The sequence below is a fragment of the Martes martes genome (assembly GCF_963455335.1).
Source record: "Martes martes genome assembly, chromosome: 16".
Classification (NCBI taxonomy): Eukaryota; Metazoa; Chordata; class Mammalia; order Carnivora; family Mustelidae; genus Martes; species Martes martes.
This window is the reverse complement of record NC_137904.1, coordinates 1,578,350-1,600,156: the sequence shown is the minus strand read 5'-3', so window position 1 is coordinate 1,600,156 and position 21,807 is coordinate 1,578,350. Positions and strand designations below refer to the sequence as shown.

The 21,807-nt window shown below is 59.6% G+C and overlaps 3 protein-coding genes across 3 annotated transcripts; 2 read left to right on the top strand and 1 right to left on the bottom strand.

Moving 5' to 3' along the window:
- Positions 1–14: 14 nt before the first annotated feature.
- CHRNE (cholinergic receptor nicotinic epsilon subunit) lies at positions 15–4,261 on the bottom strand. The gene is made up of 12 exons (XM_080825797.1): positions 4,025–4,261; positions 3,665–3,807; positions 3,529–3,573; positions 3,309–3,418; positions 3,027–3,182; positions 2,817–2,917; positions 2,327–2,527; positions 2,139–2,253; positions 841–955; positions 563–749; positions 379–485; positions 15–281 (listed from the first exon to the last, which is right to left on the bottom strand). The coding sequence occupies exons 1-12, from the start codon at positions 4,068–4,070 to the stop codon at positions 132–134; spliced, it is 1,476 nt and encodes a 491-aa protein (XP_080681923.1). The 5' UTR covers positions 4,071–4,261; the 3' UTR covers positions 15–131.
- On the top strand, positions 904–2,005 carry LOC308357340 (uncharacterized protein C17orf107; the record flags this gene model as incomplete). Its single annotated transcript, XM_080826837.1, has 2 exons — positions 904–1,434; positions 1,541–2,005. The coding sequence occupies exons 1-2, from the start codon at positions 1,051–1,053 to the stop codon at positions 2,003–2,005; spliced, it is 849 nt and encodes a 282-aa protein (XP_080682963.1). The 5' UTR covers positions 904–1,050.
- Positions 4,262–18,833: 14,572 nt separating the features above from the next.
- GP1BA (glycoprotein Ib platelet subunit alpha) lies at positions 18,834–21,338 on the top strand (the record flags this gene model as incomplete). The annotated part of the gene is made up of 2 exons (XM_080825603.1): positions 18,834–19,055; positions 19,281–21,338. The coding sequence occupies exon 2, from the start codon at positions 19,287–19,289 to the stop codon at positions 21,336–21,338; it is 2,052 nt and encodes a 683-aa protein (XP_080681729.1). The 5' UTR covers positions 18,834–19,055; positions 19,281–19,286.
- Positions 21,339–21,807: the final 469 nt, after the last annotated feature.

The following is a 21,807-nucleotide window of genomic DNA, read 5'->3' as shown; positions in this document are numbered from 1 at the left end:
CGCGCACAGCCGGGGAAGTTGGCACAGCGCCCATTTATTGCGGCGGCGAGCACGGGGCCGCACCGCAGCAGGGGCCCGCGGCGCGGCTTTCAAAATCGGTTTCCTCCAGAAACGGGTGCGGGGGGCGCCGTCTACATGCACGGCGGGTAGGACAGCTCAGGCACTCGGTTCAGGTAGCCCCCGAGGAAGATGAGGCTGGACCCCACGCCGAAGAGCACCAGGGCGGCCCAGAAACAGACGTTGTCCAGAGACTTCCCCATGCGCACCCAGTCGGACACCTCCTGGGGAGGGGCGGACACAAGCTGCGTCTCCCGCGGCGCCAGGGACCGGGGGCCTCCAGGCCACCACCCGCCCCTCCCACCCGGGGGCCTGTCCCACCTCGCCGGAGGACTCCTGGTCCCGCGTGCTCTCGGCCACGAAGTTCACGGCGTCCACGCAGCAGCGGACCTCGGGGGCGGCGGCGCCCAGGCTCTGGCACAGGGCAGCTGGTGGGGCGTGCGGGAGGGTCAGCGGGGAGCCCGCCCCGCCACACGCGCCCGCCAGCGCGCTCCCCTCCGCTCACCGGTCCAGACCCCGTGCCGGTGCCTCTGCCCCTCAAACACGAGCTCGCTCCGCGGCTTTTTCAGTATCAGCTCCTCGGCCCGGAGCAGCAGGCCCACGGACGAAGCGCGCCTGGGCGGTGAGGTGGCCCGGGGAGCCTCGGGGGGCGCGCCCGAACCCAGGAGGCGCGGCAGGAGCTCCAGCAGGACCTGGCGGAGGGGCGGGGCGAGCTCGAGGTCCCGCCCACCGGGCCGCCGGGCCCGCCCACCCGGGCCTCGCCCCCGCCCACCCGGCGCTTACGTGGCGCAGCCGAGGGGACATGGTGTGCGTGGTGGGCGTCCGCAGGGACACGTTGAGCACGATGACGCAGTTCATGACGATGACCGTGGCAACCACCATGACGAAGATGAGGTACCTGCGGAGCCCGCCGCGCTCGACCTCACAAACGACCCTCCCGGCCCGCGAGGCTGCTCCTCCCCGGCGGGGCCAGACGGCGCGCGCGCGGCCCCGATGCCCCCCTTTCCGCCGGCGGCCATGGAGGGGACCCCCAGCTCGCTGGAAACCCTGCTGTGGGTCTACCACTTCCACAGCTCCACGGAGGTGAGGCTCCGCCGGCGGCCCCGCCCGGGGCGGGCGCCCCCGGGAGCTCCGCCCGGTGACCCGCCGGCGCCGCCGCCCCCGTTCCTTGTCCAGGTGGCCCTGCAGCCCCCGCTCCTGGCCTCCCTGGAACTCGCCGTGGCCGCAGCCCACGAGTATCTGGAGCAGAGTTTCCGGGAGCTCGAGTCCCGCCAGCCGCGGGAGCCGCAGGGGCCGCCCGCCCCGGAGCCCACCCTGGGGCTGGTGCTGAGAGAGGCCGCGGCCAGCGTCGTGAGCTTCGGCGCCACCTTGCTCGAGGTGCGGCGCGGGGGCTGCCGAGGGGCGGGGAGGCGGTGGCGGAGGCGGCGGGGAAGGGGCGGCGGAGGCCCCTGCGTCCCCGCCAACTCCCGCACCCCCACCGCAGATCTCAGCCCTGTGGCTGCAGCAGGAGGTGCGGCGACTGGACGGCGACGCCGGCAGCCCGGGCCCGGCCCCAGGCGCCGGGGACCCGGGCGGAGCGCTGGCCCGGGTAGCCCAGGCGGCGGGGCAGGGGGCTCGGCGAGCGGGGGCTGCGGCGGGCGCGGGGGCCCGCCTGGCGCTGCAGGGGGCGCGGCTGTGCCTGTGCGGGCGGGGCCTGCAGGGCTCCGCCTCCCTCCTGCCGCCGTGGGGGCGCCCGCTGGGCCTCGGGGCGGCCGGGGGACCGGTGAGTTCAGGACGGAGCGGGGGGAGGAGCTGGGGGCCGGGGGCGGCGGGGCTGGCGGGGGGCACTGAGCCGGCCCGCCCCCGGCAGAGACACTCAGGGGACCTCAAGGTGGCGTCCAGCAGCAGCGCGGAGGACGGGGGACCCGAGAACCCGCCGCCGCCCCAGCCCCGCCCCACGCTCGAATAAAGAAAGCCCAGGCGGGCCCGGACGACCGAGCGGCTCCCCGTGTCTCGCGGCCGTAGCCCCGCCCCAGGCTCGCCTGGCCCCGCCCCGCGGCCCCGCCCGCACGCGTGGCCCCCCGCCCGCGCCGCGCCGCCACCTGCCCAGCATCGGGACGCCCAGCGACGTCTCGGGGATCTTCTGCGCGATCAGGAACAGGAAGACCGTCTGGGCCAGCAGGACGTTGATGGAGACCGTGCACTTCTGGCCGCCGGCTGGAGGGAGCGCCCGGTGAGGCCGGCCCCGCCGCCAGCCGCGCGCCCGGGGTCGGCCCCCGCCGCCCCTTACCCTGCGCCGGCAGGAAGTAGGCGAGCAGCACCAGGCCCGAGATGAGCACGCAGGGCACGATGATGTTGATGACGTAGAAGAGCGGCTTCCGGCGGATGATGAGCGTGTAGACGACGTCGACCACCCCCGGGCCGCCCGCGGAGGCGCCGTCGGGGCGGCGGATCAGCCCGGGGCAGAAGTCGATGGCCCACTCGCCGTTCTCTGCGGAGGGGGCGGGGGCGCGGTCAGCGGGCGCGGGCCGCACACCTGGCCGTGACACCGGGGGCTGCGGGCGGTGGGGAGGTGGGGCCTGCGGTGGTCCTGGCCCGTCGGGGCGAAGGCGGTTCCGGCGGGAAGGGGCGGCCCCGCGCCACCGCGGACAGTGCTTTCGGTGGAGGGGCAAGGTTAAGGTCAGCTGTCCGGCCTCCACGGCCTGGGGCCACGGCCCTCGGCGAGTCCCCTCCGCGGACCGCGTCTAGGGGCGGGTTTTCGGAGCCGGAGGAGGCCTCACCCGTGTAGGCCTCGGTGTCGATGTCGATCTTGCTGATGGTCTCGCCCTCGTCGTCCACCGCGAAGACGAAGTCCACCTCTTCCGCATTGTAGGTCTGCGAGCTGCGGAGCCAGGGCCAGCGCGTCCGTGCCGCCCCCCGCCCCGCCCCGCCCCGCCCCGCCCGTCATCACGCCCCCGCCCCCGCCCCCGCCCCTGAGCGGCTCGCCCCACCGGAAGACGAGCGAGCAGTTCTGCCAGTCGAAGGGGAAGTAGGTGACCTCCACGGCGCAGGTGCTGCGGTAGATGGCGGGGGGCAGCCAGCTCACGTAGCCGCCCTCGTAGACCAGCACGTTGGCGTCGTAGGCCACGCCGAACTGGCCGTCAATGCTGGGGACCCCGAGAGAGCCGGCGTCGGCGGGCGGCCAACCCTCTGCCCTCCCAGCAAGCCCAGCCCGCGCCGGGTGCGGCCCCAGGCCCCAGGCCCCAACTTCCATCGGCCGCCTGGGTGCTCACTTGTTTTCCAGCACAATCTCTGGGAGCCAGACGAGTTCGGAAGGGACCCGCAGGGTCTCCACGCCCCCAAAATCGTCCTTGCTGTAGTTGAGTCGGTAATCCTGCCAGTCCTAAGGAGTGAGGACGGTCGCACAAGTGCCCTGCATTTCCCACCCTTGCCCGCCAGGAGTTTGGGGAGGGGGTCAAGACCTCCTGCTGTCCCCACCCGGAGCTGACTCACAATCCCGATCCAGACGCTGGTGGTGAGGGTCTCCTCTTTCTCGTTCTGCAGAAACAAGGGGGTCAGGACGGTTGAAGTGGGAGTCCAGAGCCAGGAGTGGAATTCCAGGCTCCGGGGTGGGGGTGGGGTGTCTTACCAGGGAGATGAGGTTGGTCAGGGTGACCTTGAGGGTGATGGTGACCGTCTCTTCAGGCTCCTTCACGGGCCGGCACTCTGGGTCGTAGTTGTCGAAGAGATGGTGGTAAAGACTCAGCTCCTGGTTCTCCGCCTCACCGGCACCTGGGGAGGGGTCCAGCCGTAGGCTCGCTGCAGACGAGGGGCTGGGGGGCTCTCTGCTGCCCCGGGGTCTGCACGGGGCTCTGCTGCGAGTGTGCCCCTGAGGCTGTGTGCTCGGCCCGCCTCCTGAGCCCGCCACCGAGCCCGCTTCTCGGTCGCTTGTCTTGGCCCGTCCCGGGGCGTCCCTACCCCCGTGCGTGGGACCGAGCCCAGTCCGTACCCAGGAGCCGCAGGAGGAGCAGCGCGCCCAGCAGAGCTCCTGCCATCCTGTCTGGTCCTGGGGGTTATTCTGAGCTCAGGCAGGCTTCAAGGGGGCAGGCTGGGGTGTGGGAGGGAGAGCGGGCCTGGGTGTTAGTTCCGGGCTGGGTTAGGGGACTGTCACCTAATCCTCTTTCCGCAGCCAGAGACCTCTTGGCCGCTCCCGCCGGCAGCTGCCCCGTCCCAGCATCCCTTGCCTGCTGTTTGGCCGCAGACCCGACCCTTTTAAGCTGGGGGCAAGCCGGGGCAGGTGCAGGTCCTCGCGGAGCACCTGGAACCACAAGCTTGGCAGTGGGGGATGGGTAGCCCTGCTCGGAACAAGCGCCGGTGTCCCTGGAGAAGCCGCCCGTGCAGGTGACCTCCCCTGCCTCCTCTCACTCACGTGGGACACGTTTTCACCCCCAGACCCCACCCAGCCAAGGTCACAGCAGTGCTGGCAAAGTCCCCACAAAGACCTGGTAGTAAGACAGGCGCCCGCAGGGGAGTACTCGGCAGGAAGGGGCCACCTGGCAGGGGGACCCTGCGGCACCAGGGCCCGCCGCCTCCCACAGCCTGAATCCCAGGTGCGCCCACCCGCTGCCCCTCACGTCCACCCTCGCTTCTGGCCTCCCTGCTGCCGCCTTGTGGCCGCACGTGGGAACGCCGGCTTCCTGCCCCAAGCGCCCTTGAACTGACGTTTTCATCTTAAAGTCTCCTTAGAGGACCCTAAACAATCATCTGAGGTGCTTGCTTAAAATCCTTATTCCTAAGTTCCATCCCCAAAGAGCCCTGTGTTAGGGGGATGCCAGGAATCTTGTGTGTGTTTCTCTAAGAAGCTGTCCGGGCTCGCAGATGCGGTGGGAGGTGCTGAGCTCCGCACCTTCTGTGCCGCAAGGGCCGCGCCGGCCGCGTCCTCACACGAATCCGGGAAGCCGGGCGCCGCCGTCCCAAAAGTGCCAAACAGGGCCGTGGTCAGGTCCGCAGCCGCACGAGCAGGCGGGCGGTGAAGCGCGAGACTGAGCGATTTGTTTCACCGACCGCGCGCACCTGTGTTCCCGTGACGCTGCACCAAACGTCTGTCCTTTTGGGGTGTCCTTCCTCCGCCTGCGAGGTCCCTCATCCTCGCTCCCGTGCCACAGGCAAGGACCCCAAAGGCCAGAGGGTCCGTGCAGCTTTTCCCCACGCATCCTTGAAGCGGGTCCTTACTTGCTCTCCCCGCCGGCCCCGCGGAGCGGACCTGTTGGGCCCCGCTCACCTCCGTGCGCCTGGCTCCGGTCGGGGCTGGTGCCTGTTTCGTGGCCCCCACGTCAGGGCCTGGGCAAGGGCTGCGACAGTTGCAGAGATTTACGAGACGTGAATGCGCCCTCCGAGGTCCCTGTGCTGGCCCGGCCGCTCGGGTTCTAGAGCTGATAGAGCAGGGAGCAGCCTTCGGGGACAGCAGCGCCGTCCGAGGGTCGCGGAGACTCCAGGTCACTTGGCCTCCGTGTGTTACCAGAAGCAACTCCAGGCCAGGTGTGCCGTGGGCTTCCTCCAGGGCTGGGCAGACAGGACCCGGGTCGGAGGCCAAGGCAGCTCCGGGGACCCACGCGCCGCTCCCGCCTTTCCACCCTGGCTCTGCTCTGTGCTGCTCTGGCTCCGGACCGGCCTTTTCTCTCTCCTCTGTAAGCCCCTCTGGGGCGAGGGCTCAGCTTTCTGGGGGCGGCAGCCGCCCTCTTCAGGGGCAGAGTTTGGTCCTTGATCCCACTGACCCACCCCACCCCCGCCCGACGCCCTGGGGCCGCGGGTGCAGCCGGGAGCAGGCGCGAGCATGCGGTTGGCCTGGGACCGTCCCGGGTGGGCGCGGAGCGGAGCTGGTTCGTTCAGGACGACGACGGCCCGAGGCAGCAAGTTTCCTGCGCAGCGTGGGGTCAGGCACCTGACTCGGGCCTGGGCTTTGTGTTTTTGTGGTGTTTGGGTTTTTTTAAGATTTTACTTGAGAGAGAGAGCACGGAGGGGGAGTGAGAGGGAGAAGCAGGCTCCCCGCTGAGCCCGATGCGGGGCTCGATCCCAGGGCCCTGAGACCATAATCTGTGCCGAAGGCAGACGCCTCACCGACGGAGCCCCCCAGGCGCCCCGGCTTTGTGTTTCTCTCGTGAACACCCCACAGAACAGTCTGTTCCCGGGGATGCCTTGACCTCCAGGCTGGACCCAGATATCTCGGCCTAACAGGCAGCTACTCCCTTGGCCAACTCGGAGCAGCGGCCGCCCCCCACCCCCGCCACGGCTGGGCCCGGATTCTCAGCCACGGGTCCCCTCACGGTGGAGATACCCCGGGCCGGTCTGATGAGACCTCCTCGGCCCGCAGCAGGACGAGCCCCCCTTCCTTCTGTCAGCAGGGAGAGTGGGTTCAGCCAGAGCCGTGTCTAGCCAGCCCCGTGTCCTACACTGTCTGCCTCGCTGGCACCCACGTGCTCTGGTCGCCGAGAGCTTGCTGGTCTACTGTGTTCGGGGCACGAAGCCCAGAGCCGCGCGCATCCGAGACGCCGGACAAACGCTGAACAGGGAAGTCGTGCACATGAAGGAACGTCTTCCCAGCACTGTCCCTTCTTTTGCAGCCAGGGGACCCCAGAGGACCGATCAGGTACTCCGAGACGCCCGGCCTCCGGCCAGGGTTGACGGGTCCAGGGGAGGACGCTGGCCCAAGCCCGGCCCGAGGAAGTCCATCCCTGACGATGTCCAGCGACGATTGAGGATGGGGGTGCGCGGTGCTGGGAGTGGGGGCACAGGACCGCACACTCCCACGGGGGAGAGACACGACGCACCCGGGACACAGACGACAGAGGGCCTCGGGCCTCCCCAGCCCTGGCCGGCTGTGCTGGCTGCCCCCCCCCCCCCCGCAGGCGGGTCGGCTGGCACTTCTTTGAACGAGGCACCTCCCCGGTCAATCTCCCTCCGGCTTAACAAGAGTAGCACGAAGAACAGTAAACTCGCGCGGGGAAAACAAAAAGGCTCTTGCTCGGGTGCGAGCCCCTCGCTCCCAGAATAGAGCGTTTCCCGGCCCTCCAGGACGGAGCAGGGACCCTACCGGGGGAGGTGCACGGGCAGGGGCCCTTGAGAGCAGAGTAGGAGGGAGTCAGGGAGACGGTGGGACGAGGGAAACTAAAAAGGCCTAAAGCAGGGGCCAAGGAGTGGGAAGGAAGGTCTAAAATGGAAGAGTGAGTGCGTGAGCTCGAGGACAGGTCAAGGCGACCGAAAACCTGAGCGTGGTCGCCGCCCGCCTGACAGGTGCCTTCCCTTACCATTAGTGCGTCTCGGTACAGGTGCGCGTAGAGAACAGTTGTACAGGGTGCCGGGGGGTGGGGGTGGCCCAGTCGGTTAAGCAGCTGCTTGGGCTCAGGTCATGGGCTCAGGGTCCTGGGATCGAGCCCCGCATCGGCCTCTCTGCTCGGCAGGGAGCCTGCTTCCTCCCCTCTCTCTGCCTGCCTCTCTGTGTACTTGTGCTCTCTGTCAAATAAATAAAATCTTAAAAAGAAAAAAAGTTCATGCATTAAAAACAAAACCCAAACAAAGTCGGTGCCTTTTGTCAAACTGCTCTCCAAGAAAAGGCACATGCACTGACGCCGTCGACGTGGGACGGAGGACGAGAACGCTCGTCCTCACGTCCTCCCCAGGACAGAAGAGCTTGAGCTGGAAATTTTTTTGCCAAACCCGCAGCTGAAAGCCGCAGCTCCTGACTTGGATTTACCCGTGCCGAGGAAGAGGGACAAGCTGTTTCGGTTCAGTATAGGAGAATCCGAAGATAAAATAGTACATTAATATGGAAAAGAAGCCTTAATCAGATAAATCCTGTTGTCACAACTAGTAACCCCACCATCAAGATAACCAGCAGACCCTCCACTCCCGAATGCCGCTCTCTGGGCCAGATGATCCGCACATGACACGAAACCCAGAAAGCCCTACAGGAAAGCCAGCGGCAGCGGATCACTTACCTCGGAGGGAAGAAAGCCTTTCTCCCTGCCCTGCAGCCGCAAGTCAGGCCATAACGAGAAAGAAAAACTACAGACTGTTCCTATAGGGTCAAAGCCCTAAACCCAAAGGCAAGCAAATGACAGACTGAGACCGACGGGTCGTGTCCTCCGTCACTGAAAACCGCCCGAGGCTCGCGAGGTTGTGGGGTGCTTGGGCTGCTGGCGCCGCCCCTCGAGGGCACCGATGGGGACCGGGGAGAGACGCCTGTGCACAGAGGGCAGTGGTCCGGCTGTCCGAGGGGAACACGGGCCAGAGCAGGACGGCCGCTGGTTCCTCAGGAAAGAGATGAGAACGAAGACTCATAATAAAAAATCTTTGGCGGGGCGCCTGGGTGGCTCAGTGGGTTAAAGCCGCTGCCTTCGGCTCAGGTCATGATCCCAGGGTCCTGGGATCGAGCCCCGCATCGGGCTCTCTGCTCAGTGGGGAGCCTGCTTCCTCCTTTCTCTCTGCCCGCCTCTCTGCCTACTTGTGATCTGTCAAATAAATAAATAAAATCTTTAAAAAAAAAAAATATTTGGCGGGGAGTGGCCAAAACAAGACAGTCAGAGACAGGGGAGGACAGGGAGAGGGAAGGCAGAGGAAGGGGCATCTGGGGTGGGCAACACAGCCAGGGGTCCCCCCAGCCCAGGAGGATGCCCACACCCTCCCTAGGACCTGCCTCTTCTCTCACGTGGCTACGGGAAAAAACAAAAGTCGCTGGGGCTCACGGTGCGGGAGAGAAGGGGTCCACTCTGGCCGCCCGGTCACAGGCCATCCGGAACCCACTTCTCCTCTAAAACAGAGGGAGAAGGCGGGAGGGCAGGTCTCAGCATCAGCCAAACACGGATGGTGCATTCCAGGGAACATTCTAGAACATGGCAGGCTGGGCTCCAGAGAGAGAAGGCCGCACTGCCACACGGATCCTGCTGACGGTTCTGGAAGCCCAGGAGAAGATGGTTCCGAGTCCGAGAAGCGCCTCTGCCAGGAACTCCCGGTTCCTCCCCAGCCTCGAGCCGGGCTGTCCTCACACGGGCAGGACTCAAGAGGCCCCGCTGAGCTCCGACTTCCGAGCTCTCCCCACCGGGGCCCCTGCTCCGTGCACACGGTGCGTGCTCTGCTCGGACTAGAAGCAGCGGGACTCGGACCCAATTCCTATCGTCCCTCCTCACAGCGATGGGCGCACACCTGCGACACGCAGGACGTGTTTGGGAAAGGTTTTTGTCTATCTCCCTGCCCATCCGTATTTTCCTTCCAAAAGTCATGAAAAAGACCCTTCCTAAGAACGAGTCATAACAAACGTTTCTCCTGCCAACGTCAGCGGTGGCAAGAGTGGGTATACAGTGACGGTGGACGATTCAGTTCTCCTCTGGGGGGGCGCACCTGGGGGGCTCAGTGGGTGAAGCCTCTGCCTTTGGCTCGGGTCATGATCCCAGGGTCCTGGAATCGAGCCCCGCATCGGGCTCTCTGCTCAGTGGGAATCTGTTTCTCCCTCTGCTCCTGCTCTCTCTCTCTCTGTCAAATAATAAAATCTTAAAAAAAAAAAGAGAGAGAGAGAGAGAGAGATTTTAAGGAATCTCTATCCCCAACATGGGCTTGAACTCATGACCCCGAGATCAAGGGTGCCACACACCACCCACTGAGCCCGCCGGGCACCCCCTTGTTTGATCCTTTCTATTTAATAGCATGTAAAACTGACTTTTTTTTTTTTTTTGTGAAACTGATTTTTTAAAGGGAAGCTATGACCACAGTTAAGCGATGTTCTTCTTGCGGTGGAAAAACCAAAGCACACAGATTCCTGTATTTGATTGTTAATTTTGTCGGCCACACCATTGTCAACATGGGGAGAGGCTTTGTTGGAGAAGATTTTGAAATATGGGGCACCTGTGGCTCAGTGGGTTAAGCCTCTGGTTTTGGCTCAGGTCATGGTCTCAGGGTCCTGGGATCGAGCCCCGCATCGGGCTCTCTGCTCAGCGGGGAGCCTGCTTCCCCCTCCTCTCTGCCTGCCTCTCTGCCTACTTGTGATCTCTCTCTGTGTGTCAAACAAATAAATAAAATCTTTTTTTAAAAAAAGGTGAAATGTTTCTGACAGTATAATGGTCCACAAATGGTCACATCAGTTCTGAAAAATTAAAGGGGTCGGGATCACCCCGGCAGATCTTAAAACATCCCACGAAGTTCTGGCAAACAAGCAACGACAAACAAAAACACAAAACACACAAGGACACAGGGGGCCTTGCTTCGCGGCTGACAAGCGAGCTGTGGGAAGCGGGTCAGAGCGGAGAAGCCGCCCGGGCGCACACAGAGCGCGGTGGCGGCGAACAGTGGGGTGACGTCTGCAAGGGCAGGTGGGATCACAGACGGGTGAGCCGCTGCCTCCCCCGCGGGGGAGCAATGCAGGAAGAAAGCCGAGCAAGCCGCCTCCCTAAGACACGCCACGACACAAGGAAAGGGCAGGTGGAGGAAGGACCTTAAATCCGCGGGGAAGCTGCGAGGCTAAGAGAGGAGAACGTGGGAGAGTATCTTGCAACCTTGGAGTGGGATTTTCTTAAACAAGACACCAAGACCACGAACCATGAAAGGAAACACTGATGGCCTGAACACATCACAATTAGGAGTTTCTGCTCAACAAAGGACATCGCGCATGTGCGCACACACACACATACACACACACACACGCACACACACCCCCAGATCGTGCTGCTGGCAGAGCTCGGTGGTACCGGTTTCCCTCCTGGAATTCCCAGATCCAGAGCCATCGACTCCACCATGGTCCCCCTGAGGGGCACATCCTTAGAGCCCAGGAGACCCCCGCAGACGGCCCGGTTAGTGGCTTTGCCGGCAAACACCGCGTGGGAACATTGCACACCTGACGACAGTCGGGGCGGTTACGTGAAACCTGCTTCCGACTCGCAGGTTTGGTTTTTAGTCCAGCTCTGCCGGTTACGAGGAAAAGGAACACAGTTAAAGCACCCAGAAAGATTTTGGGGCGCCTGGGTGGCTCCGTGGGCTAAGCCTCTGCCTTCCGCTCAGGTCATGACCCCAGGGTCCTGGGATCGAGCCCCGAGTCGGGCTCTCTGCTCGGCGGGGAGCCTGCTTCCCCCTCTCTCTCTGCCTGCCCCTCTGCCTGCTTGTGATCTCTGTCAACTAAATAAAATCTTTAAAAGGATAAAAATAAAAAAAAACAAAGCACCTACAAAGATTTTTTCAAGCTTCCCAGCAATGATGGACCCCACGAGGGGCACCGAGGGGCCCCGCGGTTTGCAGGCCAACGTCTAATCGGGAACAGGGTATTCGCGCTGGATCCAAACATCGCCCCACAAAAGCACTTCTTAGCGACAAAAGGAAAAGCAGGATCTTGGCCGTGGGAAAGCGCACGGGGTCCACCTTACCCGCTGGCAGAGCGACCCTCGCCAGAAATAGGTCAAATCGACATAAAGTGTTTGCTGATACGATCGGCCCAAGAAAGCCACCGTCCCCACCAGAAACGCGCACCCCAAGTCCAACCACGAGAGACGCGGGGCGGACGGAGGGAGATTCTGCGCAGTCGAGGGCCCTTCCACGCAACGACTCGACTGTGGTTTTCAAAAGTGTCAAAGTCCAGAGAATAAAGACCGTTAAGGGAAACTGAGAGCTGCGGTCTCCAGCGGGATCCCGGGCTCGGGTGGGGGCGGGGGGCTCTAAGGACATCTTTTGGGACAAGTTGGCGAAGTGGGAACGTGCACCGTAGATCGAACTTCCTGAATTAGCAAGCGTACTGCAGTCCTGTCAGAAAATGTCCCTGTTCTTAGGAAACACACATGGAAATGTGAGAGGCAGAGGGACACGATGTCTCCACATTCGTCTCAGATGGTTCAGGAAAAAACACTTGAGAGAGAGTGATAAAGCCAATGAGACAAAATGTGAGCAAATGGTGAGCCTGGGCCAAGTTGATACAGAAAATTAACCCTCACACGGCACGTCTGTCGCCGACGGTGAGGAGCTGAGAAGTTGGCCGTGAGAAGGTAGCCAAAGCCACCGGGGAGATTTCCGCTTCTGGGAGGTGGGAGTGGGTGTGCTTTTCCCCTGTGCGGCCGACTGAGTCCCGCTAAACTCCAGAACATTCTGTATAAACACGTAGGTGAAGGAGTCGGCAATTAGAAGCAGGCACAGACAAAATAATATTGATATTAATATTAACATTAATATTAATATTAATATCCCAACAAAAGCCTGCTTGCTCTAGCCAAAGGACCAGGGGAGGGGTAGCCTAACAAGGCAGACCTTGGACAATAGGGGGCACCTGGGGGCTCCGTGGGTGAAGCCTCTGCCTTCGGCTCAGGTCATGGTCCCAGGGTCCTGGGATCGAGCCCCGCGTCGGGCTCTCTGCTCAGCGGACAGCCTGCTTCTCCCTCTGCCTGCTGCTCCGTCTGCTTGTGCTCTCTGACAAATAAATAAACTTAAAAAAAAAAAAAAAGAACTTGGAAAATCTCCCCTCTGTTCCAGACAAATACCACAGACCAAAGAGTGAACCTGGATTTCCACCCTCCCCGGGCTCGTTATGAGGCGCCCCAACATCCCTGCTGGGGTGGGGGGCTCGGGGTGAGGCAGCCAGTGACCACAGGGGAGCCTGGGTTTCCATCCCAGGCGGTCACGAGGCGCCCCTTCCCCTCCCCGCTGCGGGGCCTCAGTGGAGTCAAGGCGGGTCGGGACTGGTCCTCATCTCTGCACTCAGGAGGCTGCAGGGAGCGCCTGGGGGGCTGGGACCGCCCACCCTCACCCCAGCAGGTGTCAACAGAAGCTCAGGGGGGACTTGAACGTCTTCTTTTTTTTTTTCTTTTTTGGACTTGAACTTCTAACTCCGCCTGGCGGTGCCTCTCCTCGCCAGAGCGGTGTCAGGAAAAGTCAGCTGGAGCAGAAAGGTTTTAGACCCAGACTCTCAAAAAATAATACAAAAATGGCCGTGTTTCCATTAAAAATATGTATATATCATTCCTCATACCAAGAACTACAAAGACCTCAAAACGAATGACAGAGACAACCAGCAGCTGCCAACAAGCGCAGGGCGGAGGTGTGAGGGTTCTGGAGAAGGTCTTACAGCAGCCACGATCAAAATGCTTTAACGGGACGTTATGGACACGCTTGAAGCTGATGCAGACGTGACTCCGGCAAAGGCACGGAAGGTCTGCAGACGAGCCAGAGGGAGACTGTGCAGCCGAAGGGCACGACGGCTGACATTAAAGCTCAGGGCGGGGGCCCCGCAACACAAGGGAGGGAACAGAGAAAATCAGGGAGCCAGAAGATACAGCGACGGAAATCACCCATTCCGAACAACGGAGAGAAAACAGACTTCAGAAAGGTGGGGCTTGGGGGCGCCTGGGCGACTCAGTCGGTTACGCGTCCAGCTCTGGCTTTCAGCTCAGGTCGTGGTCTCAGGGTCGTGAGATCGAGCCCCGCGTCAGGCTCCTCGCTCGGTGCCGAGTCTGCTGGAGATTCTCTCTCTCTACCCTTCCCCCTCCTCGTGCTCACTTTCTCGAATAAATAAAAACAATAAATCTTTAAAAAAAAAAAAAAAGGAATAACCCAAGGATACACCCCCCAAAATAAACACGGAACGACCCTATGACCAGAAACTGTGCTCCTGGGCATTTCCCCAGGGAAACGAAGACTGATGTTCACACAAAAATCTATACACTGATGTTTAAGGCAGATTTACTTGTAACAGCCAACAACAAGCCCCGGAACCTTCCGGGGGTGAATGGTTAAGCCGCGCTCCGTTCACGCAGTGGACTACCGCCCAGCGATAAGAAGAAATGCGCTACTGCTGGACGCTCCGAACCACAGAAACGTGCTGGGTGGAGAAAAACCAAGTTCCCAAGGTCATAGACTGCACGATCCCGACGTGACAAGACTGCAGAACTGAGGAACAGATCAGCGGGTGTCGGGGGAAGGAAGGAAGCTGAGTGTGGGTGTAAAAAAGGGGCCACAGGAGGGACCCTTATGGTAAGAACAATGTCCATATCCAGGTTGTGATATGGTCCCGTGGGTTTGCAAGATGTTGCCAATGGGGGGAAACTGGATGGAGGGGTACGCGGGAGCTCTCCCTGTCTCAGTTCCTACAACTGCACATGAACCTACAATGGCCTCAAAGAAATGCTACGTGTTTGAAAAGCTACCTGAAATTTTAAAAATTCTTTTGCACACAACTCTACTTTAAAAAAATGGAAAATATAGGGGCACCTGGGTGGCTCAGTGGGTTAAGCCTCTGCCTTCAGCTCAGGTCATGATCCCAGGGTCCTGGGATCGAGCCCCACATCGGTCTCTCTGCTCAGCAGGGAGCCTGCGTCCCCCTTCTCTCTGCCTGCCTCTCTGCTTACTTGTGATCTCTGTCTGTCAAATAAATAAATAAAATCTTTAAAAAAAAAAAAAAAAAAAAAAAAAGGAAAATATAATTTTTACCTTTTTGTTTTTAAGATTTTATTTATTTATTGGACAGAGAAAGAGATCACAAGTAAGCCAAGAGGCAGGCAAAGAGCGGGAAGGGGGAAGCAGGCTGCCCGCTGAGCAGAGAGCCCGATGCGGGGCTCGATCCCAGGACCTCGGAACCACAACCTGAGCCAAAGGCAGAGGCTTTAACCCACTGAGCCACCCAGGCTCCCCTAATTTTTACCTCTTAAAGCTCATTATGTTGCAAGTAAATATCCCAATACCAACTGGGTTTTTTTTGTTTTTTTGGGTTTTTTTTTTTTTTTTTTAGGAAATAACCAGATTTTTGGCTCACAGATTGTCACAATTAGTTTGGTACAACATCTTTGTGATACCAATGGTTTTTTTCCCACTTTTTTTTTTTAAAGATTTTTATTTATTTATTTGACAGACAGAGATCACAAGCAGGCAGAGAGGCAGGCAGAGAGAGAGGGGGAAGCAGGCTCCCTGTTGAGCAGAGAGCCAGATGCGGGACTTGATCCCGGGACCCTGGGATCATGACCTGAGCCGAAAGCAGAGGCTTTAACCCACTGAGCCACCCAGGTTCCCTCCCACTTTTTTTTTTTTTTTTTAAATGCCTTCCCTGACATTAGCTTCATCCTAAGGCCACATCCCCTTGGGATCACAAGCCCGTCCGGGGTCACATATCTCCTGTCCACATCTAGAGAAAGCGTGCCTTCTCCAACCCTCCCACAGAAGTCACAGGCCCCGTTGCGAAAGGGACCTGCTTGCCTTCTGTTTCCGTGCCTGGACCAGTCTTGCTCTGACCACGGGATGCTCTGACCTGCTTCCATCAGGCTCCTGGCTTGGGCCCCGGGGCCTGGCTGAGGTCCACTTCTGCAGCGGGAATAGAATCATTCCCACCAAGAACCCTAAGGCTGGAGGAGGAGTGATTTTTCAAGAGATAAAAAAGAAATCTGAGTGGACCTTGAGTAGGTAGGCCTCCAGCTAACGTCTCCTGCACAAGCTCTTTAAAAATGAACCACAGGGGCGCCTGGGTGGCTCCGTGGGTTAAAGCCTCTGCCTTCAGCCCGGGTCATGATCCCAGGGTCCTGGGATCGAGTCCCGCATCGGGCTCTCTGCTCAGCAGGGAGCCTGCTTCCCCCTCTCTCTCTGCCTGCCTCTCTGCCTGCTTGTGATCTCTGTCTGTCAAATAAATAAATAAAATCTTTAAAAATAATAATAAAAATGAACCACAGCCAGAGCACTGAATTGGATTCTTTGGCTGAGATCACCTCTGCCTAACTTAGTGTGACAGAGACGAGGTGGGAAGAGGCGGGACTCACCGGGCACAGGTGAGCGCGGACAGTCCAGGACGGCTCGGGGATCAGGCGGCAACGGGGCCTCGGTAGGAGGAACCGCTCTACGCTTTTCCTGAGCACTTTGCTGAAATGAATGCTGCCCGGCTCTATTTTCTCTTGCCTTGTCGCCACACTCACCATTTGAGATCCTAGGGCGAGAACAGTCGTCCATGATTAGGTTACAGCCAGGAGCTAAACTCGGGTGGTGACAGGAAGTAGGCAGTGGACGGAGCTTCCAAAGACATTTGGGTTTCCCAAGTGGGAGGGCAGGGTGCCTACTTCTCTACTCCTGTCAAGTCTGTGCTCCTCCAGGGACAGGCGACCTCCCAAAATGAAACTGGGGTCCTCTTATCCAAGAGGAATGATGCTGAATTTATAAAGAATTACACATATTCCCCTTAGGCATTACGTGATAAAGCACGTTAAATGGATCAAAGAGGTATTCAGATGAAAAGTATTGGGGCGCCCGGGTGGCTCAGTTGGTTAAGTGACTGCCTTCGGCTCAGGTCATGATCCTGGAGTCCAGGGATCGAGGCCCGCATCCGGCTCCCTGCTTGGCGGGGAGCCTGCCTCTCCCTCTGACCTCTCCCCTCTCGTGCTCTCTTTCTCTCTCATTCTCTCTCTCTCAAGTAAATAAATAAAATCTTAAAAAAAAAAAAAAAAAGAAAAGTATGAATTAAGTGGATTTGCCTGAAAAGCAAGAAAGATTGAAAATAAGGGAACTAAGATTTCAACTCGAGAAGGTAGGAAGAGAGCATGAAAATAAGCTCAAAATATGAAGAATTATTAAAAGTGGAAGCAGACATTCATCATCAAACAGAAAAAAAGCCAGCAATTGTCTAGTAAAACCAATCAATCTGGTTCTTTGAGTAGTCCAATAAAAGAGGCTCATCTTTGGCAAGTCCAGTAAGGGAAAAAGAGGTGGGGAGAGAGAGAGAAAAGACAAGGGCTCATAAGCGCAAAATGGAGATTTTAACAAATGATAAGAGTAAACATGTTCAAACCTGCCAAATAAATCTGAATAGCCACATGCAAGATATTCTCTGAGAAACTACCAACGACCAAAACTGACTCAAAAATCATAGAAATTGGAAAGGTAGTCCAGAAGCTATCCCCCAAATGGCATCCAGTCCAGATGGTTTTATAGGTGAATTCCACCAACCCTGCATTGAATGGAAAATCCCTGTGATCTCTAACTTTTCTAGACAATATAAAATTTTCCAACTTAATTATTAAAGCCAGCGTAACTCTGGTAACAAAGCAAAACAAACAAACAGAAAAAGACAAAGCCCCTCAAAAGAAATCTATGAGCCACTTCTATTTTCTAACTTAGATGGAAAACCTCTAAGTAAAATGTGAGCAGATCAACCTAGTATTGAAAGAATAATTCCTGGGGCACCTGGGGGGCTCAGTCGTTACGCATCTGCCTTTGGCTCGGGTCATGATCCCCTGGGATCAAGCCCCGCATGGGGCTCCCTGCTCGGCAGGAAGCCTGCTTCTCCCTCTCCCTCTCCCCCTGCTGGTGCTCTCTCTTTGGCTGTCTCTCTCACTCTCTATCAAATAAATAAATAAAATCTTAAAAAAAAAAATTCCTATTGGCCCAGTAGTGTTCATTCCAAGCATTCAAAGATGCAAAATTAGGGGCGCCTGGGTGGCTCAGTGGGTAAAGCCTCCGCCTTTGGCTCAGGTCATAATCTCAGGGTCCTGGGATCGAGCCCCACATCAGGCTCTCTGCTCAGCGGGGAGCCTGCTTCCCCCTCTCTCTGCCTGCCTCTCTGCCTACTTGTGATCGCTGTCTGTCAAATAAATAAATAAAATCTTTTTTTAAAAAAGCGAAATTAGAAAAAAAAACTCAGAACGTTGCCATGTGAGGAACGTGAAACACAGATCACGCAGATCACGTCAGCAGGTTCCAAACCAGAGGAATCCCTTTTCTGCATCTGCAAAAGTCTTCAATTTAGCAATGTTCGGAGCAGCCAAACCAGGCTCCTATTACAGAAGCTAAAGTCACCAGACTTGGTTTCCCAGACTTCCTTGCAACGAGGTCACAGGCGTATGACTAATCTGAGCGACACCCGGACTTTGAATGGGAGCTGGCCCCACAAAAGAGGAGGGGGGTCCGGGATCCCCTCTGTGCAGGGAGGTCGTGGTGACACGGAGTCTCCGCGGCTCGAGCAGCGTGGGCTTCAGGGTCCGGGTCTTGGACCAGGAGCGGAGTTCTGCTCACCGGACTGGTTCTGCGGCTTCTGTTCCGGGCTCCGCAGTTCCCAGTCTGGTTCTCTGGCCCTTACTGGGAAGTCTGTGAAGGGGCCCATGAATGCTGAACAAATAAATTCCTTTTCATCCTAAACTCACCAGGACATTCTCTGTTGCCTACAAGGAGAAACCCTAATACCAGTATATCAACAATCAGCACCTCCAGGGCCCCACGCCGCGTCACGGCCTCTCTCCGCAGCCTGTCCCCACACTTCCTGATGTCGTGTCCCCGTGTTGCCCGCGTTCTCAAGGACTTCTTGCGGTGGGCAAAGTATATAAACGTCAAGTGTTCGGAGTAACTTACATTTGGTTCAAGTGTCCCCAGTGGGGAAATGAGCAGACAGTGGCAGACTCACGTGGTTATGTGACGTCCCTTCTGGGGGACAGTAGGTGGGACATTTTAATCATTGGAAGGGGTGATGGACCAACAGACACGGTGGCCGATTTGCTGAAATTGGGCACCTCGCTTGGTCTCGGGAAGTTTGGTTCTGTTTCCAAGTCATCTCTACACCCAACGTGGGGCTCGAACTCATGACCCCAAGATCAAGAGTCACATGCCCTAGCGACTGAGCCAGCCGGCCAGGTGCCGCGGTGCTGGGCAGTCTTAAAAGGCTTTCCAGGTAAGTAAGGGTTGGGCACAAGGTGGGGAAGGGGTGAGAAGACAGTCCAGGCACAGGAAAGAGAGAAAGAAAAGGGGGAAGTGTCCGGGAAGTGGGAGAAAGAGAGCCACAAGGAGGGCTGGGGACGGTTGTGGAAGTGTCCGGGAAGTGGGAGAAAGAGAGCCACAAGGAGGGCTGGGGACGGTTGTGGAAGGAGGTGATAAGGGCCTGTGTCCGGGAGGGCCACTGTTCCCGGGTCACAGGAGGGAGTCCCTATCGGGCCGGCATTTCCTCCCCCTGCCCACCCCCTTCCTGCCCCTGCCCAGGCCCTCCGTGGAGCTGGAAGACAGCGGGGCAGAGTCACACCCTGTGAGCAGCTCTGTGCCCTCGGAGGTCCTTCTGCCTGCCTGTAAGCTTGAGTTGGGGCCGGGGGTCGGGGCCGCGGAGGGAGGGATAAGAACCTAGAACGTGGGGCCGTGGGGCCGGCGGTTTACGCTTCCGGGGGCAAGGGTGGGAGAGGGCGGTGGGGGAGGACAGGAGCCGGGGCTGGGCTTCTGGTGGGAGCGCCGCGGCAGGGGCTCGAATCTGGGGGAATGATGCCCACACGGCGCCACGCGTGTCCCCCCGCCCCCAGGTCCCCATGCCTCTCCTCCTGCTGCTGCTCCTGCTGCCACACCTCTCGTACCCCCAGGAGGTCTGCGAGGTCTCCCAGGTGACCACCCAGGTAGAAGTGAACTGTGACAACAGGGGCCTGAAGGTGCTGCCCGCGGATCTGCCGGGAGACACGGCCATCCTCCACCTGAGCGCGAACCCCCTGGGCGCCTTCTCCACGGCGTCCGTGCAGTCTCTGACCCGGCTGGCGCGGCTGTACCTGCGCCGGAGCCAGCTGACCAGCCTGCGGCTGGAGGGGACGCTGCCTCGGCTGGAGAACCTGGACGTGTCCCACAATCAGCTGAAGAGCCTGCCCTTGCTGGGACAGGCACTGCCGGCCCTCGCCATCCTCGACGTCTCCTTCAACGAGCTGACCTCGCTGTCTCCCGGCGCTCTGAGCGGCCTGGGCGGGCTCCGGGAGCTCTACCTGCGCGGCAACAAGCTCAAAACTGTGCCCCCGGGGCTCCTGCGGCCCGTGCCCCGGCTGGAGAAGCTCAGCCTGGCCGACAACAAGCTGAACGAGCTGCCCCTGGGGCTCCTGGACGGGTTGGGGAACCTGGACACCCTCTACCTCCAAGGCAACTGGCTGCGCTCCGTACCCAAGGGCTTCTTCGGGAACGTCTTCCTGCCTTTCGCTTTTCTCCACAACAACCCCTGGTCCTGCGACTGTGAGATCCTCTATTTCGCTCGCTGGCTGGACAGAAACTCCGACAACGTCTACTTGTTCAAGGAGGGTGTAGACGCCAAGGCCATGACTCCCAACGTGGAGAGCGTGCGATGCGTCAACTTGGCCAACACGCCCGTCTACACCTACCCAGGGAAGGGCTGCCCCAGTCTTGGGGATGAGGATGACCTAAGCTACGATGACTACGATAACGAGGAAGAGGTGGGAAAGGTCTCTGCCACGCGGGCTGTGGTCAAGTTCTCCACCAACACCAGAGCCCACACAACCCAGTGGGCCCCGTTGCACTCAGCATCCGTGGCTTCCCCACACCGCCACATGCCCCATCCGCCTTCCACCCTGGAGTCCCCGAAGAACCAGAGCCTGTTCCCAACCTCGCCAGAGCCCAGCACGCCCACCGCGCCCCACCCCACACCCCCCACAATGCCCCCCATCACCCTGAAGCCCACCATGCCCCACCCCACACCCTCCACCATGCCCCCCACCACCCTGAAGCCCACCATGACCCGGCCCATGACCCTGACCACCCCAGGGCTCATCACGACTTCTACCACGCCCCTGACCGCCCCAGAGCCCACCACGACCTCCATCATGGTCCCCACCACCCCAGAGCCCCCCATCACAATTCCAACCACCCCAGAGCTCAACACAACTTCTACCACGCTCCCGACCGCCCCAGAGCCTACCACGACCTCCACCACGGTCCCCACCACCCCACAGCCCCTCATCACAATTCCGACCACCCCAGGGCTCAGCACAACTTCCACCACGGCCCCCACCACCCCAGAGCGCACTACCCCCACCACCACCCCAGAGCCCACGACGGCTCTAATTCTCTTTGAACTGACCACATTCTTTGAGATCCCAAAATTAACCTCACTCCCCACCATTTTGGGATACCCGATGAGCCCCTCATCTGTCCACCTCCCAGGGGCCCACGAGGGGGTTCGAGGGAATCTGGAGAGCTCCAGAAACGACCCTTTGCTCAACCCTGACGTCTGTTGTGTCCTCCCACTGGCCTTCTACGTTCTGGGTCTCCTCTGGCTTCTGTCTGCCTCTGTGATCCTCATCGTGCTGCTGGGCTGGGCCCGGCACGCGGAGTCACGGGCCCTGGCCACGGCCACACACACCACACATCTGGAGCTTCAGAGGGGAAAGCAAGTGACCGTGCCCCGGGCCTGGCTGCTTTTCCTTCAAGGGTCCCTCCCTACTTTCCGCTCCAGCCTCTTCCTGTGGGTACGGGCTAACGGCCGCGTGGGGCCTCTGCGGGCAGGACGACGGCCCTCGGCCCTGAGTCTGGGTCGGGGTCAGGACCTGCTGGGCACAGTGGGCACTAGGTACGCAGGCCACAGCCTCTGAGGGTGGGCGGTTTGGGGACGTGCAGAGGCTGTGATGGCTTTCCTCCTCGGATCTAGATGGGGGTGGGTGGGCAAGGAGTATGGGGTTCGGGGGGAGGCCTTCGTCACTTTTCCTTTACCAGAAACCTCCTCTTCACAGCCCACGCACAACCTCGGTGGGGCAGCAGGGGTGGAGAGGAGCGGGTGGGTCACAGAATAAAGCTCCCGGGTTCCGGGACCACTAGGTCATTACTGTCACCTTGGGGGAAGTTTGAGGAAAAAGCAAAGGGAACAGAGCGGGATTCTCACACGCACACACAGGAGGGAACGGGGAAAGTGCCATATCGAGACAGGGGCCCTGACAGTCCCTGGGGAGCACAAACATGGTGGTTTCCTTTTCTTTTCCCCTGTTGGGCATTTCCTAGTTTTTCACCCTTGTATGGGATTTGCAGAATAAAAAAATAACCAAAAAACCTGTGTTTCCTCCGGAG

What these genes read in the sequence shown, in the direction of transcription:
- CHRNE (XM_080825797.1), bottom strand. Translation starts at nt 4,070, where the DNA reads ATGGCAGGAGCTCTGCTGGGCGCGCTGCTCCTCCTGCGGCTCCTGG. An exon ending in AACTGCTCGCTCGTCTTCCG is followed by an intron (nt 2,918 to 3,026) that starts GTGGGGCGAGCC and finishes CTGGCTCCGCAG; the next exon opens with CTCGCAGACCTACAATGCGG. An exon ending in CGACACCGAGGCCTACACGG is followed by an intron (nt 2,528 to 2,816) that starts GTGAGGCCTCCT and finishes CCCCCTCCGCAG; the next exon opens with AGAACGGCGAGTGGGCCATC.